We start from the raw sequence: 20,220 nt of genomic DNA on the forward strand, positions 1-20,220 counted from the left end.
TTTTGATTTTTCTTGGGTTTTTATGGCAGTGGTAGTTATTTTTCAGGAACCAAACCCTGTAGTCCCTCAAGAATTTCTTGTAAGGGTGGTCGTGTGGTGGTGAACTCCCGCAGTTTTTGTTTGTCTGAAAAATATACTATTTGCCTTTCATTTCAGAAGGATAGCCTTCCAGGGTAGAGTATTCTTGGCTGACAATCTCTGTCTTTTAGTATTTTGAATATATCATCCCATTCCTTTCTGGCTTTTAGGGTTTGTGATGAAAAGTCTGATGTTAGCCTGATTGGAGCTCCTTTATAGGTAATTTGACGCTTCTCCCTTGCAGCTTTTAAGCTTCTCTCTTTGTCTTTGAGTTTTGCCAATTTGACTATAACATGTCTTGGAGAAGACCTTTTTGAGTTGAATATGTGTGGAGATCGTTGAGGTTCCTGGATGCAGGTTTCACAGTCCACAGGTTTGACACTATTTACTGACTAAAATGTTGCTGTGGTTGACAATATGGTATGGCTATCTCAGTTACTGCTAAGTTGGCCACTAGTGCCTTGCGTGTGTGGTTGCCTTGGGTCTTGGGCCTCTCCGGGGAGCCACCTCTCTGGTCAGCTTGGACTCTGCCGGGCTGCTGGATCATGGGGCAGTACCACAGGGTGTGTGGTCTCTGCTGAGCCGCCAACTCCCATGCTAGACTTCTCCCTGTTCCGTGCGCTCTGGTCCGGGCTGCTGGGATGTGCCGAGGGCACCGCATTGCGTGTGGTCTCTGCAGAGCTTCCCCTTCCCTTGCTGGATGTCTCCCTGCTCTGTGCATGCTACGCCGGGCTTGGGATGGAGCTGGGTGGCTGTGGTGAAGCCTACCTGCTGCTGGATCACGCGGAGGTGGCCCCCCCACAGGCTGTGTGGACTCTACGGAGCTTCTATCTCCCTTGCTGGACGTCTCTGTGCTCCATATGCATTGGGCTGGGCTGCTGTATTGCGTGGCAGCAGTGTGGTCCCCGTAGAGTTCCCACCTCCCCTGCCAGACGTCTCCCTGCTCGGAGCGCACTAGGCCAGGCTGGGAATGGAGCCGGGTGCCTGCGGTGAAGCCTACCTGCCAGATCACGCAGTGGCGGCCCCACAGGGCGTGTGGTTTTTGCGGAGCCTCTGCCTCCCCTGCTGGACGTCTCCCCACTCTGTGCGCACTGGGCTGGGCTAGGAATGGAGCTGGGTGGTGGCGGTGAAGCCTACCTGCTGGATCACGCAGTGGCAGCCCCACAGGGTGTGTGGTTTCTGCCGAGCCTTCACCTCCCTTGCCGGACGTCTCCCCGCTCTGTGTGCATGGAGCTGGGCTGGGAATGGAGCCGGGTGGCGGCAGTAAAGTCTATCTGCTGGATAGTGTGACGGCGGCCCCGCAGGGCATGTGGTCTCCGCGGAGCTTCTGCCTCCCCCGCTGGACGTCTTCCCATTCCATATGCACTCGATGTTATTTTTTTATAGTTTAAAACAGTTGATTTGTGGGAGAGAGTGACGCTAGGGACTGTCTATTCTGCCATCTTGACCAGAAATCTCTAGAAATTTGTTGATATTAACGTCAAGGGTTCATCAGTGTTGAAAACTGCATTTCTTTACATTGTATTAGTATTTGTATATTTGATAACTCAGAAGACTGAGCTAAATGTCACTGTAAAAGAATGATACCTGATAGCTTTTTTAATTTTAATTTCTTTAAAAATAAAATTCTTCCATTCCAGATTATAACAACAGAGGAAACTCATGAAGAATTAAAAAAACAGTACATATTTCAGTTGTCATCTCTGAATCCTCAAGAACGTATTGATTATTGTCATCTGATTGAGAAACTAGGTACCATTATTTTACTTAAATAAGAAATATCCCATATAGTAAGTAATCTTATTTAGAAGTTAAATGTCATCAGTACTGATATCATTTATAAGGTCTAGAAATTGAGAAAAAGAATATGGGTAACTTGTCTTAGTTATGCACTGAGTTATCATTACAGCTTTGATTTTATTTATTATTTTTATTTATTTATTTTATTTATATTTATTATTTTTTAAAAAAGATGACCCATAAGGGAATCTTAACCCTTGACTTGGTGTTGTCAGCACCATACTCTCCCAAGTGAGCCATGGGCCAGCCCTACTGCTTTGATTTTATAAAGCTCTAATCTAAATCTAAAGTCAGTAGGTCATGGGATTCAAAGATGTAGAGATTAAGGATTTAAAGATTTAAATTCTAACTGAAAGTTAAGGTTTAAGAATTCCTGTGCTGCTCTTAGCAAGGTTCAGTGATGAAACCTTGGACAAAATCAATGATGAAATTATGGGCTTACGATGTAAGCAGAACCACATTTTAATAAACTTGGAAGTATAGTAATATTCAGAGAGGAGCTCACGTTACGTCATTCTTATTCCACTAGTTGTTAGGCTCTCCTGACATTCTGGAAGCAGCTTACCAGAGTAACCTGATGTGCTGTAGCAGCACTGTCTAAGAGACATAGAACATGAGTCACATAATTCATTTTAAATCTCCTAGAAGCCACTTTTTAAAACAAGTGAAATTAAAACATATACAGTCATCCCTCTGTACCCATGGGTTCTGCACTCATTGGATTCAACCAACCTTGAACCTAAAATATTCGGGGGGGGGGGGATTTTGCGTCTCTACTGAACATGTACAGACTTTTATTTTCTTGTTTCCTAAACAGTTCAGTATAACAACTGTTTACATTGTATTAGGTATTACAAGTAAACTAGAGGTGATGTAAAGTATATGAGAGAATTGTACATATCCAAATACAGCACCATTTTATATTAGGTACTTGAGCACCTGCAGATTTTGGTATCCACAGGAGGTCCTGAAACCAATCTTCCATGGATACAGAGGGACAACTGTATTTTATTTAACCTAGCATATGCAAAATATTATCATGCAACATGTAATCAGTGTAAAATATCAGTGATATAATTTACACTTTTTTTGGTACTATGTCTTTGAAATCTGGTATACGTTTTACACATACAGTACATCCCAGTTTGGCCTAGCTGCACTTCAGGTGCTTCGGTAGTCATATGTATCTAGTGGCTACTGTACTGGACAAAGTGGCTCTATAGAGTTAGTAAAATTACAGTTGGAGAACGAAAACATTAAGAAATAATGGTGGTTTTTAATTTGGCTCTATGTCATCAAGAAAAGATGAAATGTTATTTAGTGCTGTCCTTTTAAGGATTTGGAGAACTGTGATACAGATTTTTAAAAAGATTTCTGAAATACAGTTGTACACTTGAGAAGTTATATTTCTTTTTCTTGGAAATTTTACCAGTAGCTTGATAAATTAGATGGGGTTATAGTCAGAATTACTAAGCTTTACCCAGAACTCACCAAAATGAAAGGCTTCAAGCACCTCCTATAGATATTTCCATCTCTGCAAACTGGGCAAGATAGTTGCAATTAGCGAAGAATTTGTCTAGAGGAGGGCAGAAAATAGATGCAGATGAGTACAGACTGTGCTGGAATTGGGAATCTGATTCTAGAGGGTTTCTGATATCAGAATGTAGAGAGACACTGTAATAGATATTGTGTCCAAACCTTCACTGGACAAGGGGCATAAAGAATAATTATGATTTGTAACGATATATATGCTAGTAATATTGATTTGATCAACATATCTCAATGTTGAGCCCCCAAAATATGTATAATCAATTTTGATTCAATAAAAATAAATGAATCAATAAATAAATAAAAATGAAGCAACTGTGGCAAATTAATATACATTAATAAATTAGTCTATGTTGTCTGGGTTACAGAATAAATTTGTTGTATAGCACTGGATAGTGATATTATATTAGTATGGGATTTTTACCTTCTTGTTCTTTTGTCACCCTGTGATCCTGGGTAAGTTACTCTGTATCTGTTAACTCATGTGTAAAATGCAGATAATAGTCATCTACCTTCATAGATTGTGAGGATTAAATGAGTTAGTAATCTGGAGCACTGGTACAAAGTAAGTGCTGGCATAAAGTAAGTGCTCAGAAGTGTTGCTGTTATTATTAGAGTAGTAATTTGTAAATCATGACTAGAGTTTTAATGTTTTGTTAAAATCTTATCACATTCTTGATACAACTCTTCCTGACCATAGTCCAGTTAATCTATAAGCTACAAATCGAAAGCTATGCTTTACATAAGCTTATCTTTACTTATGCCTCCTTTCCTCAAAGTCAGGCTTCATACATGTATGTCTGAGGAGAGGTTTTAGTTACTACTTTTTCCCACCTGCTGCTTCATCTCTTATTTACCTAGTGTGTGTGTTTTCCTCCCAAGCTTCTGTGTTGGTCTGCTGACCTTATCTCCACTCACAAAAAATTTCCTTCTGCTTTAAGTCTGCAGATACCCCCTTTTTACTTTATCTCCTTAGTTACCCATACTTAATGCTTGAAAATTGCTGAGGTAGTTGAGAGAGACTTACTTAAGAGACATAACCAACTTAAATATGTGGACCTTGTTTATATTCTCTTTCTTTTTGTATCCTAATTATGACAAACCAAGTTCAGACAAATAGGAAATTTTGAACAATGGTTTAGTACTGAGATAGCAAAGAGTCTTTATTAATTATATTAGATCTGATAATGGCATAGTGGCTGTATTAGTAAATTTCCCCATATTTTAGAGATGCATACTTAAATACATAGGGGTTAAGTGACATGATGTCTGGAATTTGCTTTAAAATAGTTAAGCCAAAAAAGGGGAGTAGACTGAAATAAGGATGTTAAAATTTTAATAATTTTGGACGAGGTAGCCAGAGTATGTGGGTTCATGTTACTATTTTATGCACTTTAAAAAAAAATTTTCATAATAAATATTAACAGTATTTTACAAAAATATAAAGTAAAATAATTATCATTCAGGGTTTTTTTTGGTTTAGATAGTTTGGTGCATTTTGTTTATAAATAATTCTATGCATAGTAGAGATTACATTTTTTCCTAGAAAGAAGTTAAGAATCAATAAAGTATAACCAATTTTTCTCTATTTAAGGTGGATTAGTGATAGAGAAGCAGTGCTTTGATCCCAACTGTACACACATTGTTGTGGGACAACCACTTCGAAATGAGAAATATTTAGCCTCAGTGGCAGCTGGGAAATGGGTGCTTCATCGCTCCTACCTTGAAGCATGCAGGACTGCTGGACACTTTGTACAGGTGTGTATCCACGTTCATCAGAAGGATTATTTTTCTTTAAATGTCTTAGATTCCAGCACATACACTGACCGTTCATGTAATGGAAATAACCAAATATGACCAGTTAGATTGTATCAACTTTATACAGTTCTCAATAACAAAGGAAAAAAAAAAAATACAGATTACACAGCCAGATTGTTTTATTCACTTTTTAAATTATTTAATTTGAATGTTAGTATTTCTTAATTGAAATTACATTCCCTTAACATTAAAAAGTTTCAAGATTATCTTATTAGCAGCTTTTATCTATACTACTAGCCCATTAAATATTTACTTATTTGGAGTATTTTGGTTCTTAACTGACTATCACAGTAGTAGCTACCATCTAGTTTTTGAAGTTTTCAATCAGGGTCCCTTAGGGATCTCTTTCATAGACAAATAATCAAGCTGTCAGTACATAACCTTCTCTGAGACTGTGTCCTTCTGTGCCATTATCAGATCTAATATAATTAATAAAAATTCTTTGCTATCTCAGTATTAAATCCTTTTTCAAAATTTCCTGTTCATCTGAACTTGGTTTGTTATAATTAGGATACAAAAGATAGAGGACACTGTGCTAGTCTTATAGCAAGTGAAGCCAAATACAGTAATCTAAATATTAACAATTGCCAAGATGTAGTTAACATTCTGTTTCTTAGAAATGTATGCAATATTTTTCTAATCTCTAATAAAAAGCCAGGTATACTTGACTTTTATATGAAGTCAAATTAATCTACATTTCCTCCATGCTCATAAAATGCTTATTCAGTACTCTTTGTATTTATAACAGTTGAATGTATAGCTTTAACTCTTATTAGACTGTGGGCTTCTTGAGGACAGAGACTTCTATGCAGCACAGTGGCTCCCCATATTGTAGGAACTCAAAAGTTCATTGGATTAATTCTCTAGGAAGAAGACTATGAATGGGGAAGTAGTTCCATACTTGATGTTTTGACTGGAATCAGTATACAGCAACGAAGACTAGCACTTGCAGCAATGAGATGGAGGAAAAAAATCCAGCAAAGACAAGAGTCAGGCATTGTTGAGGTATTAACATATGAGTATATAATTATGTGGGTAATATAAATGGCATTCAAGGGCGGGCCCGTGGCTCACTTGGGGGAGTGTGGTGCTGATAACACCAAGGCCACGGGTTCGGATCCCATATAGGGATGGCTGGTTGGCTCACTTGGGAGAGCGTAGTGCTGACAACACCAAGTCAAGGATTAAGATCCCCTTACTGGTCATCTTTAAAAAAAATAAATAGGGCCGGCCCGGTGGCGCACTGGATAGTGCGCCGCTTGGGAAGCGCGGCGGCGCTCCCGTCCGAGGGTTCGGATCCCATATACAGACCGGTTCCCGCTCACTGGCTGAGCGAGGCGCGGGAGCAACGCCGAGGCTTGCGATCCCGTTGCCGGTCCCCGGTCCGGTACGGGGGCAACACTGAGGGTTGCGATCCGTTGCCGGACATGGAAAAAAGACAAAAAGACAAAAAAAAATAAATAAATAAATAAATAAATAAAATAAAAAAATAAAAATGCATTTAGTTGCTTATATACTCATATCTGTTCAAATATATAGTAAAGTTTTGTAATTTTTATTGAAAAGAAGAAAACATATTAATTCCATGATATCGTAGTTCAAAGGTTTCCAAAGGATTTATGGCTGTCCTAGTATCTTAGGAATTATTTCATGGTGTCTGTAGGCTAAGAGAATATCTAACAGTTCCATCTAATAAGAGTTAGACCCAAACAATGTAGTATTTATGTCCTAACAGCTTAGTAGCTATTCAAAACATTATATACATAAATTGCAAGAAAACCAGTATTTCCAGTCCATTCTTAAATAACCACAATTACTTAATAATGGGAGGTGTGTGTATGTTGGATGCCCCTGGGATCACATCGACACTGCCATTCCCACCACCCATTCCACACCTGTTTTTGTGTGTTATATGCTTTTTATCACAGCAACCGCTAGAAGCTCAGCTTTGCAAGAAATAAGACACCAAGAGGAATATAGCATGATGTAATGTTGGAACGGTGAACTCCCTTGAGCTCATAGTTCACATGGTGTCTGTCCGAAGATGTCTAGCATGGCTGTATTTCCCTGGGGTGCCTCAGTGCACAGTTTGGAAACTAATTGCAGCCATAGTTATAAATTTTGCAGTTCACTTTTTTCCATCCTAATGTGCCTTAGAGATCTGTTCATATTGCACATAAATATCTATCTCAGATGAAACATTGCTGCAGAATAATCCAGAATATGTGTAGACCACAGTTTATTTACCCATTTTCCTGATGATGGCCATTAATGCTATTTCTAATATTTTGTAGTTTTATATAATATTGTAGTTAAAGTCCTTGTTCCATGGCTCTTTGTTTACAAGGTTGAATTGGAGATTAAAGGAACTGCTGGGCCATGGGCCATTCAGGTTATTTTTGTGTTTCTTTTAATATATACTAAAAAACTGAGCTTGGTCCTTATTTTAGTCCGTTTTGTGCTGCTATAACAGAAATAGTGGAGACTGGGTAATTTATAAAGGAAAGAGGTTTATTTGGCTTACGATTCTGGGACAGCCGCATCTGAGGTGGGCCTCAGGCTGCTTCTACTCATGGCGGAAAGTGGCAGGCAGCTGGTGGGTACAAGCAGATCACATGGCAAGAGGAAGCAAGAGAGAGAGAAGGTGCCACGGTTTTTTTTAAGTAACGAGCTTAAAAAACGAGCTTAGTTCTTGCGGGAACTAATAGAGTGAGAGCTCACTCATTAATCCCCCCTCCCCCAGGGAGAACATTAATCCATTCATGAGGGATCTACCTCCATGACTCAATCAGTTTCCAACACTGCCACATTGGAGATCAAATTTCCACATGAGTTTTGGAGGGGACGACACATCCAAACTCCATCAGTCCTCTTTGGAGAAATGATTTTCTGTAATTCCTTGAAACATGATTATTGCTGGCTTAGTTTTCTTATATCCCATGGCTGTCCTACTGGGGAAGAATAGCTGTCCTGGCAAAGTGTGTAGTGATCCCACTGCAGCAGCAGGTAACTGAGAAACATGGCCTGAAAGGCAAGGGCAGGCTGTGACTAGTCCAAGGGAGAAGAATGGTAAGAACTGATCAGAACTGAAGGTGTGTTTCTTAGGACAGCAAGGCCAGGTCATCTAGAGTAAACAATTTATTTAGAGCACAGATGGCAAATACCTTGGAGGCCTCAAGTGTTCCCTGCCGCTCCATGTAGGCATAGCCAACCTATAGTGGCACGGCAGGCATAGCCAATCCATCCCAGCTCTCATTCTCTCGGAGCCTTCTTCCAGTCTTGGAACCCTCCTGCCAGCCTGGTGTAGGCGCACAAAACGAAACTGACTGGTCATCCCTGGAGTCAGAAAGAAGTTGGAAAGGCAGTTTGAGGTCAGGCAGAGAAGAGTGAGGGAACTCAAAGGATGCCAGGTGAGGAGAATTCAGAAAACACATTTATATTTCAGACTTTATTGGTAGAATGACCGGCGATTCTCCTACCACAGCACTAGGTATTGATCTTTGGATGCTGTTATTTGTTTTCTTTATTTAATTCTAATTATCCTGTTTACTTATGTCTAGAAAAGTAATTTAATCACCAGGATCCCCTTTAATTATTCTCCTCTATGAAGCCTGTACATTGAAAGATGTATCCACAATTAAGCTGTGCTTATTAAGTAACAACAAAAGCATCAGCAAACAAGCAATTATTGTTTTTTCATGTACCAGGCACTGGATAAGTGTCTTAAACTTGTTAACTTTTTGCTAACTTTTAAATCTTCACAATAGCCCTATGAGATGGGTAGTATTACTCTTCCCATCTTATAGTCGTAGAAACTGATACACAGAGTTTAAACATCCTGCACAAGGTTACATAGCTAGTAAGTGGTATAATCAATTAGTTTTCCACTGTTCAATATGACTTCTGATTAGGAGGTTATGAGGGTTCCCAAAATGAATCAATACAATTTTGGCCAGAAGCAAAGAAACTTGCTGTTTTAGCTTGTCTGGGCAACCGGGTTGGGGGTAAATGTGTGGTTTTTTGTTAGACTTTCCATAATCTTGAAACAGTTAAAAGACTCCATTATTGTTTTTGAAGACTGCAGAGATCTGACATCTTAGATTGGAAACTACTAATCTGACCACTCAATTTTTCAGTCCCTGAGAAAATAGGGAGTGTTCATTGAGGAGAATAATGCATTTCAGAACAAATTGATCAGTCAGGAGGCCACATAGCCAAGGGGTTAAGAGCTCACATGCCAGAATCCCACTGCATGGCTGGCTTCACCATTTATTAGCTGGGTGACCTCAGGCAAGTTGTTTAGCATCCTGAGTCCCAGATTTGTCATTCATTAAGAGGAGTGGTGGCGAGGACTGAGTAAGATAGCACAGGGAGACTCTTGAATGGCACCCGGCACTTAATGTGCACTCAATGGATGCTAGTCTCATTGAATGTCATGGTTATGCATGACATCAAAGAACAGGGACAGAACAGAACCCGAGGCTTACTGGAACTCAGAGGAGGTAGAGCGAGGTGTGAGAGCTCAGCATCAAGTGGGCTGCCCCATGCCTCCTGGGGGATACCCAGTGGCACCCCCTCTTGCCATCTTTATAACCGCAGGTGTATAAAAGGACTCTTCCTGACATTCCCTGAGCAGTGTCAGGGGCATCATGGTTACTGAGCTCAAAAGCTGCCTGACTCTCAGCATGTTGAAGTGATCTTTGTACACAGTGCGGAGAGAACTGGCCACTGTGTCCAGCGTGGTGTCTGCTTCAGACGCCTGTCAGTGATTCTGAGCTTTCCGGGTTTTTTGGCTTCTTTGTTTTGTGATGGGGCTGATTTTTCTTCCTGATATTTAAAATACCAGCGTGGTGTCTGCTTCAGACGCCTGTCAGTGATTCTGAGCTCTCCGGGTTTTTTGGCTTCTTTGTTTTGTGATGGGGCTGATTTTTCTTCCTGATATTTAAAATCACTTGTTCCTCCTTACACAAGGAAGACTTGCCCCTGGGTGTGATGAAGCTCATGCTGCTGGGCCGGCTGGGAAGCAAAGTGGATGCTGATGCTGCCTTGGACTGTGACTCTTTGAGGTCATGGGTGTCAAATGCCATCTGTGGTCTGTAGCCATCTGTGGTTTTCCCAGAGTAGTGGAGCTCAAAGACTCAGCCCGGGGGTAGCCAGAGCTAGTAGAACATCCCCTTTACGTGCATATTCTCTCCTTGTCCTCTTCTAGCAACTGTATGACTCAAATATTACTCAGCAAGTGTTACCACTCTGAGTTTATGCCCTTGTCTGGGTTATTCTCATTGCTGACTTGTTAAGTTGGTCTTCAGAGGGTGGAACGCTGAGGAATACCTATGGGAACTGAGGCTGTACTTTGGAATTCCTTTAGTTATTAAGTATGCATTGTATGGTCCAGCAATTTGACCCACAATCTCTGGTTTTTTTCTTTTTTTTCTCCCCAGCACTGGCTTGAACCTAACAAGGCCATCTTCAAGCAAATGAAATGTAAGTGTCAATCTGTGGCTTTACTTTTGCTATGAAATATCTAAAGACAGATTCTGTTTCCTGACAAAGTTTCTCCTGCCGGGGAAGGATGGGTAGAGTTGGAGACGCGTGGGTGAGTGGGGGCTGTGGGTCTGCTCCCCTGCTTTTCTCTGCTCTTGGTGCACCCTGCAGTCACTTTCCCTGTTGTCTCCTGTGCCTCTTTCCCTCCCCACCATTTTACCTTCATATTTCATATTTGAATGGGGGCTATGGAATTGGAAGGCTAAATGTCCCTTAAATATAACCACCAAGTACCTGGCTCCTTTTGACTGTGAGTGTTGCTCGTAAATGGTTTGGGGTATGAGGGGAGGCATTTATAGTCTTGAGGGGGATGGGAGAAGCAGGTGTGTTTGGAAACCAAAATCTTACTGATAACTTTACTGAAGATCGTATTATTCTTTTCCATCCCTCAAGCTCCCAAGAATAAAGTAAAGATTTGGGGGGGGAGGTAATTGTCTGAAAGCTCTGATGTTCTGAATTTTCAAACTAATGAGCTCTTGGAGAAGTCAGCTTGGATCACAATGTCTCCCTAGAATACCTGGCCGTACACCTGGGGCATTGTGAGGAGGGTGTTACAGACTGACAGTCCTTGGTGACAAGAGGTTTTGTCTGGGTCACTCATGCCAGGCTGTAGCCAACTAGCTTTTACTATGGTTTGGAGAAGGACTTTGGAAATGCACCTCAGAAATTCAGTGCCTCCCCCTCAACCCATTTATTCCTCCATGTCAACTTTCCCAGGGCTCTGAAATGTAGGCGATGAATCAGTTTCTCATCAAAGGTCAGGTTAGCACACATTGTGTCACTTGTCATCATTCAAGATATTCTCTCCTTTCTCAAATATGAAGAAATTGTTCTGGGCAGAATTTTTAGGTGGGAAAAGAAACTGGACATGGATTGCAAACTGGCAATCAACACATCTGTTCCTTGACTTTCTCTTTTTTCCCTCCCTCCCTCTGTCCCCTTTCTTTCCTCCGCCTCCCTCTCCCATCCTGGCTAGTGCAGGAAAGATGTGTTGAGATGAAATCGGGAACAGCAGTGAGTGTGGAAGCCCAAGGAGGCCAGGCTGTTGGGGCGAGGCTGGAGTCGAGCTGGGGTGAGGCTGGGGTAGAGTTGGGGTGAACATCCAAGTAGCAGTAGGATAGAGGTTCCAGGAGGCTCCAAATCGTGTGATATGCAAGATAATGCGCATGAATGGACATGCCTGAGAAAAAATAGCTGCTGCCTAGCTTTTGTTCCTTAATGGCCAAATGTTGACATTTTTGTTTATATATTTAAAGATATTTAGACTATTTGCCAGTAAACTGTATTTATATTGAATGGTCTTTGACTTGGGTTTATAAATGTCATGCAATATTTTCCTTTTTTCCTTACACTATAAATTTTTGAAATATGCATTTATATTTAAAGGTATTTTAACACTTAATAGAAAAAAATTTTTAATTTCTGAGAAATTTAAAACTTTTGAGGAATTTACTACTTAAGAGCTTTTTATCTATGATAAAGCAAATTTGAACAATCAGCTGAAAATGTATAATGTTTTATAAAAATGGTTGAATGGTGGGCATTTGACAACCGGTCAGTTACAATCTAATGACAAATAGAATGTGAATCTGCAAGAAAGAATTGCGTAAAATACAATTTCCACACCAGACAGAGTGACTCTGCTTCTAGGAACTGGCACGGGTCTTACCCGTCACCTGATTCCCCGTTGTGTTGCTAAGGACATTAGTGAACAAAAAATTAGTTAATTTTCTCAAGACACAAACCTAGTTTTATTGTTGATGATGCTGTCTTTCAATATCAGGAATTTCTCTGTTCTCATACATATGTCCTGGAAATATTAACTTTACTGTAAAGTAGAAAAAATTTAAAACTAGGGCTTATGTATTGTTAACCCAGAAGAACTGAGTCAAGCCCCTGGGACTCGTCCACAAATTTGTCAAAGGACGAGGTTGAGAGCCCCAGGACGCCCCATGCTGGGATATGGGGGCCTCTTACACTTCTGCTGTCTCTTGGTAGGAAATGACTCCATGTTTACTCAGAGGAACTGTTTCCCGCTCTCAGAGGGTGATGGACATGCAGGTCCTTCACTCTGACCCTATTAAGAGCCTCTGACTGTGGGTGTTCCCAGGAATGGCGTTTCCTAGGATTGGCTGAAGGTTAGCCATCTTTATGAACAAATCTTGTACGAAGACATTATTCTTTCTTTATAGCTTTAAAAATATCTTGTTTGTGGTTTTTCAAGCAGTTCAAAGAGGTTTAAAATGAGCACCACAACCATTTCCTTTCTTCTTATATGTCCAAGCTCACTCCAAAGAGGTTAACACTATTTTGTATATCCTTCCAGGAGCTTTTACATGTATAAATGACCCCCCAGCATATGTAAGACCTTTTATGAACAGCAGTGAGATCGATCTCTATATATTGTTCTTCACCTTCCTATTTTTACTTAATTAATTTTAAAGATTTTTCAATATCAGTAATTGATGATTGGCCTTATTTTAAAAATGGTTTCTGATAGTTAACTGTATGCAAGTATATAATTTATTTATCAGAGATCAAGGTTGTTTTTAGTTTTTGATATTGTAAATTATACTGCAGTAAACATGCTTAAATATATTCTTGGATCTTGTGAGAATACATCTCTACTAGAAATTCCTAGAAATGTAATCATTCGATCAAAAGGTATACACACTTTTAATTTTCTTAATGATATATATTCATCCCAGGAGCTTGTAGCAATTTACTCTCACAAATGTTACATGTTTCCCCAAAACCTTGTTGAAAATGGGTGTAGTTATCGTTTACCAAATTGTTTGGTGGTTGAAATTCTTGTGAGTCAAAATAACGTGCTCTATTCTCATCAAAAAGAAAAAAAAATAAAATAGGTATAATTAAACTTAATTTTATGATTTTTATTTTATAAGTGACTTCAAGTTTGAGAAAGAAGAGAAACACTTATTTAATTGAAAAACTAATTACACAGTTACTTAATTTGGTGTATATTTTTTAATTGTGATGCTTAAATCAAAATCTTTCTCTCCTAAACTTAGGAGAGACACTAAATTTTGTTTTTTAAATTAACATATGGTAAAGTTGACTTTATTTTGGTGTAGAGTTCTGTGAACTTTAACACATAATAGATTTTTGTGACCACCACCATAGTCAGGATACAAAACAGTTTCGTCACCCTAAAAACCTCTCTTATCTAGTTACTCTTTCCCTACAACCCCTAGCAACCACTGATCTATTCTAGGTCAGTGTAGTTTTGTCTTTTGAGAATGTCCTCTGAGTGGAATTATATGGCATGTAATCCTTGAGACTGGCTTTTTAGATTCAGCCTGGTAACTCTGAGATTCATCCAAGTTGCTGTGTTTACGAATGCACAATACAGAAAACCAATGAGACTAGAAGCCGGTCTTTGAAAAGATTAAGAAAATTGATGAACCTCTAACAAGACTGGGAGAAGAAGAAAAAAAAAAGAAGACACCAATATCAGGAATGAAAGAGGGGATATATCACTACAGACCCTGCAGAACAAGTCTGGGCACATAAATTTGACAGCTTAGATGAAATGAATTAATTCCTTGAAAACTGTGAATTACCAAAACTCACCCAATATGAAATACTTAACTTGAGTAGTTTTATAACTATTAAAGAAATTAGCTTTAAAACCTTCCAGAAAAGAAACCTCTGGCCTTTTTCTGTTGCTGCTGTTGCTGCAGAACCCCTTTCCTCTTCTTTAAGCCTTAACGAGGAGCTTTTCCTGGCATTTCCTCTGCCTGAGCTGACACCCACTACCAGGTGTCTCTCAAGTTTTGGCCAGGGGATACTGGAGGCAAAAACCTGGTGAACTCACCATGGGTCCAGTGGTCCTTTGGATTTTCATCTTCTTTTCCCATCTGCCTGCTACTATTTAGTTCTCAGAGTCCTTTAACAACTGCTTCATGTATTCTGTTCACATTTGATAGCTACATTCTGAGATAGAGACAGGGTGGGGTGCAATTAGTCCATCCTACCTGAAACTGGAACTTTAAAATCAAACTCTTAATCATTCCTTGTCTAGCAGACAGAAATGCAGATGGGCTGAATAACTGGGCAGTGTTGAGGGAATATTTTTCTTTTTTCCCTTTGCCATTGCAGGCCCATAGGTATAAATGTGCACTGAGCTGTGGATTGTTTTGTTTTGTTTTTCTTTTTTCTTTTTTTCCTTTTTCTCTTTTTTCGTGACCAGCAACGGATCGCAACCCTCAGTGTCGCGCCCGCACTGGACCAGGACTGGCAACGGGATCGCAGCCCTCGGTGCCGCGCCCGCACCTCGCTCAGCCAGCGAGCAGCCGGTCTACATGTGGGATCCGAACCCTCGGCGGGAGCACTGCTGCACTCCCAAGCGGCGCACTGTAGCAGTGCGCCACCGGGCCGGCCCTTGTTTTGTTTTTTAAGAGCACTTGGATAACAGGTTGCCTGCAAACAAGGTGTTAACTGAAGTGGCATGTTTTAAATGCTTGGTTTCAGAGTTCTTTCTTTTCAAGTAGGAATGTTGTACGCAACATCACAGTGACTCTGCTCACTCAGAGCTTTTAGCCTTGACCCAGACTGTGGCAGGTGGCCTGGTGTGTGTACACATGGTGGCACACATCAAGAGGACAGATGTTATGTGTTCTACAGCATCTATGTCGCTGCACAAATTAGATTAGAATGAAAAGATTTTTAAAAGTTGTCACTAGGACTCAGACGTGCCAAAATGCAACATTATTTCCCCAAATGACTGAATTCCACTTGCTTGTGGTCCCCAATTTCTTCAGAGGGCAAAAAGTTTAATTTTGTCGCTTCAGGGTAACTCAGGATCTGCTAGTATAGAATTTGATTTCTATCATAAAATTAGTCAGTTTATAATTTAAAAGTAATCACTTGAAAGTACCTACTCTATATTGGGGTATTTTCCCATATCGAGAGCTCTACCCCTTTCTCCCCATCCCGGAATGGCCTCATGTGGCAGGAGAAGCGTACATACCATTGTGACAGTGGCCGCTCTTGTGTGCAGTCCTCTGAGTCCTCCCTGATCACTTGAAAGTACCTACTCTATATTGGGGTATTTTCCCATATCGAGAGCTCTACCCCTTTCTCCCCATCCCGGAATGGCCTCATATGGCAGGAGAAGCGTACATACCATTGTGACAGTGGCCGCTCTTGTGTGCAGTCCTCTGAGTCCTCCCTGACGTGTCCCTGTGATTTGGCCTTTGGTTGTCAGTCTCCTTCCCCACTGCATCCTGTCTAGGTGTAACTGGTCCCATCTGGCCTTTGAGGGTTGTGGCCTCAGCATGGGAGTCTCTGGCTCCTGTCCTCCTGTGGTCCCCACTCCAGGTCTCTTTCACTCCCTGGCTCTTAGCACTTCTGTATTCACCAGTGGGACAGGCAGAAACTGCTCAGCCTTGGGAAGCTTATGGACACCGTCCAAGTCTTCCTCAGCGTGAATGCACCATGCTGCCATTTCCCTGGTGTCCTCCAGGGTTCCAAACGGAATGTGTCCCCTCAACCACTCTGCGATTTCTTGAGTCTTGCCACTATACCTCAGTCGGTCAGCCAAGCCTAAGGTGTGGAGGGCTGCTGGATTCCTTCTGAGAGATCCAGAAGGCATCTTACACTTGGTTTTTCCTCTCTGGATCTCTCCAAGCTTGCCACCTGCCTTTCCTCCCCACTCCCTATTCACAACTAATAATGGCTTTTCTCCTTGGATATGACATCAATATCCTGAACCAATAGTTTTCTTATATTCAAGTAGTAACTCTTTATCAAATGTGCTGGGACAAAAGTACTGTTATTTACCATAGCAGTAACAAGTAAAAACGTAAATTTCTTACAAATAAATGTTAACAAGAAATATGCAAGATTTATATGAAATAAATATGCAATCTGAAATTCTACTGTGGATTTACTGTAAAGTGGATAAAGAGCTCAATAAATGTAGACTTCTCATGTTTCTGATTAATATTGTTAATAAAGTCAATTCTTCACAAATTGATATACATATTCAATAATTTTCAAATTGAAATCTCAGTGAAATTCTTTGTGGCACTTAACTATGACTCAAAGGCTCAATGCTAGTCAATAAATATGTAAAAAGAATGATGATAGAGGCCTTGTTCTGTTAGATAGCAAGTCAAGGCATATAAGCTATAGTAATTAAGGGAGACTCATAATAGACACATATGGTAATTAAGATAGACCCAGGAATAGGAAAATAACAGAAGGAATAGAAGAGACATTCATTATTTATGGGAATATGGGTTATGATAAAGATTGTGTTTCACATCAGAGACAGAAAAATAGATTATTTAATGCATGATTTTTGGATAATTGCCTTGTCTTTCCATTTGGGAAAAAAAGCTAAAGACCTTACGTGGAATTAATTCTGGATGTATTAAAATATCCAATATGTTAACAATCTGTGGAAGTTTTAGGTAAAAATGTTAAGAGTGTATTTTTATACTCATAATCATGGGTAGGAAAATGCAACAAAGCAGACACTTAAACTTTTCAACTAGATGATTTGTTTTTTTCCACTGCACAGTATATTCTCAGTAAGTGTTTGTTGAATGAATGACTACAAAAAAAATTGTAAACAAATTATAACACAAGCAAAAATGGAAAGACATTTGCCAAATGTATAGCAGGTAGTACTATGAAGAATATGTAATGCATGATGTGCAAACCACAAGATAAACAATTCAATAGAAAAAAAAGGTGCAAAAGACACATGGAAGGAATTAAAATCAATGGCCAGTAAACGCATAAACACATGCTCAACATCATTAGTAACAACAGAAGTGCAAAGCAAAATAAGATATTTTTGTTTATTTCACTGAGAAAATTGTAAATATTGACTATACCCAGTTGATGAGGATGAGAATAACACTTCTGGTGGGAGTGCATAAACTGGTAAAGTCATTTTGGAGGGAAATTTGGCTGTATCTTTCAAGAGTACAAATGCTTATGTCTCTTGATCCAGAAAGTCAATCTCTATGCATCTATTTAAAGCAAAATTTGTTCATACACAGGTATATATTATGTAAGGTTGTCTGTTGCAGCGTTGCTTATAACATTGACAGTTGGAAGCAATGAAAAGTCCAGCATTTTTGGCGAGGCCAAACAAATTATGTGGAATACATACAGTCATTAAAAAGAATGAGGCAGACATTACTGACATGGAAAGACTTACTAGATAGGTTGAGATAAAAAAGCAGATAAAAATACCACATATAGAATGATCCATTTATATGAGAATAAAAATATTATTTTTGTATGAATATATATGTGCATAGAGGAAGGACTAGAAAGAATGTATAGTCAACTGTGGTTACCTTTGGGGAAGACAGTGGGACAGAGGGACATGAGGCTTTCATATTTTATTATACATAGTTATATGTTACTCAGATCTGTTACAGTGAGAATATGTTCATGTATCACGTGTAATAAGTAAGTGAAAAAAAGGAGAGAAAGCTTTATGCAAAAATCAGCAAAGAAAGAGAAGAAAGAAGGAAAGGAATCAAAATACATTTGCATTAAGCACGTACTATGAATTACGTAGAGACCTAGATGAAAGAAAGCCCTTCTGTTCAAAGTAGGCTCTCTGCTCGATCCTGTCTGGTGCCTGCCTGAGGCCTGGTTAGCCCAGCAGAGTCGTTAAGATCTTATCCTTGTCCTATTTCCCAGACACTGTGCTCCTGCCAAGCACCCTGAAGTGACTGGGTGCTGGGAAATGGCTTCTGCATGCAAACCAGAGTGGGGAGGACCCCCAGCCTCTGCGTAATTCATGGGTCTGACTCAGGCATCGTAGCAACACTGTGTCAATTTGCTGCCTGCTGTCTGTGGTGCTCCCTCCCCAAAGTTACGAGGGCTCTCCCTGGAAGCCTGAGCTGCTGTGGAATTCCTGACTTTGGCAGTGATTTTCATGGTACTTCATGCTTATGTCGCATTCCTTAGCTTTCCAGCATCCTTAGGGCTAGTCTACCAAATAGCTCCCTTGCTGATGAATGATTTCATCAGTAGTGGGGGGGGGGAGAAGGAGAGAGAGAGAGAGAGAGAGAGAGAGAGAGAGAACAAACCAAGAGCGTAGATTTTGCTCTGGAGTGAGGAGCAGAGGGAGAAAAGCCCCAGGTCCCGTGCTCCTGCACGAGGCCAGTTTGCATGTGTGACTCCGACCCCATTTGTCCTTCCAGTTGCTCCCCTTGCTGAGTGTATTAGTTTCCTAGAGCTGCCATAACAAATGATCACATGCTGGGTGGCTTAAAACGACAGAAATTTATTCTCCCACAGTTCTGGAGATTAGAAGTGCGAAATCAAGGTGTCAGCAGGGCCGCACTCCCTCTGAAGGCTTGAGGGAGGATCCTTCCTTGCCTCTGCCAGCTTCTGGGGGGTGGCTGCCATCCGTGGCTTCCCTTGGCTTGTGGCTGCATCACTCCACTCTGCCCCCATCTTCACTTGGCCTCTGCCTGTGTTTTGCTATGTCTTTGTGTCCAAGTCTCCTTCTTCTCTCTCTTATAAAGACATCAGTCATTGAACTTAGTTCCCACCCTAACCTAGTATGACCTCATTTTAACTAAATTACATCTCCAAAAACCTTATTTCCAAATAGGGTCACATTCTGAGGTTCCAGGGGGATGTGAGTTTTTGGGGAAACTATCTGGCCTGCTACACTGAGCACCCCTCTCAGACCTCTCATATGGCTGACCTCCGTGTCTTTGCCTTCTGGCTCGTTTCCACCCCCCTGCCCCTTTGGGTATGTTGTTCTTTTTTGCTGAACTTGACCATGTTAAAGGCTTGCTGTTTTACTTTTCCAAATACCTGTAGTGACAGTAATCCTGTCTCTAGGGTTATTGGGGCAGCCAATCCGGTTGTCCTCCTTTGTACACATATACTTGTCTAATCATATCCCCAGTATTGAGTTTGGAAGATTTCTTCACTTGGTCCATGGCTTAACACAGGCTGTGTGTGGAATTGGTGCATAATAAATGCTTGTCGACTAGAATTGAAGTGGTCTTTTTAGGGAACTGATAGTTCAACTGCCAAATTCTTAAAACAAAGCAAAACAACGAAACACAACCCGTTAATTACATACATCCAAAAATACCAAGTGTCCAACTACTGTGGTTTAGTTTTGATTGTTTTTGCTCCTTCCAGTTTTTTTCTTCCCTATGCTTCTTTCCAGAAAGAGCAGCTGTGATTTTTGTTTAAGTCATCGAGTGACTCAGAACCTTCCAGCTTTAGAAGCCGGTTCCTCTTATTCAAATGAGCTCATTAGGTTTGGCCAGGTATCTTTCTTTCCCAGGTTGAACTGTTTCTTCAAAAATTCCCATATTTGGTAGATCTATCTTCAGCTGTTTGAGGAACCTCGCTATCCCACTGCTGGGAATATATCCAAAGGAATGGAAATCATCAAGTCGAAGGTATACT

At 40.4% G+C, this 20,220-nt stretch overlaps 2 protein-coding genes across 3 annotated transcripts in view; one reads left to right on the top strand and one right to left on the bottom strand.

Annotated features, from left to right (window-relative positions):
• The window catches only part of TOPBP1 (topoisomerase (DNA) II binding protein 1), an 84,215-nt gene that overhangs the window by 45,501 nt on the left and 18,494 nt on the right, over positions 1–20,220 (top strand). Inside the window, exons 22-24 of the mRNA XM_008581133.1 lie at positions 1,719–1,830; positions 5,021–5,184; positions 6,112–6,249. Of these exons, the coding sequence (XP_008579355.1) occupies positions 1,719–1,830; positions 5,021–5,184; positions 6,112–6,249 (414 nt within the window). The remainder of the gene's footprint in view (positions 1–1,718; positions 1,831–5,020; positions 5,185–6,111; positions 6,250–20,220) is intronic.
• The window catches only part of CDV3 (CDV3 homolog (mouse)), a 110,539-nt gene that overhangs the window by 41,077 nt on the left and 49,242 nt on the right, over positions 1–20,220 (bottom strand). Inside the window, exon 5 of one of the 2 annotated variants that reach the window (XM_008581129.1) lies at positions 5,186–5,248. The exons of the other annotated variant lie outside the window; for it this stretch is intronic. Coding sequence (XP_008579351.1) covers positions 5,230–5,248 — 19 coding nt within the window. The 3' untranslated portion in view covers positions 5,186–5,229. Of the gene's footprint in view, positions 1–5,185; positions 5,249–20,220 lie in introns of those variants that run through there. 2 annotated transcript variants of the gene reach the window in all.

The sequence above is a fragment of the Galeopterus variegatus genome, unplaced genomic scaffold (assembly GCF_000696425.1).
Source record: "Galeopterus variegatus unplaced genomic scaffold, G_variegatus-3.0.2 Scaffold2271, whole genome shotgun sequence".
NCBI classification, from domain to species: Eukaryota; Metazoa; Chordata; class Mammalia; order Dermoptera; family Cynocephalidae; genus Galeopterus; species Galeopterus variegatus.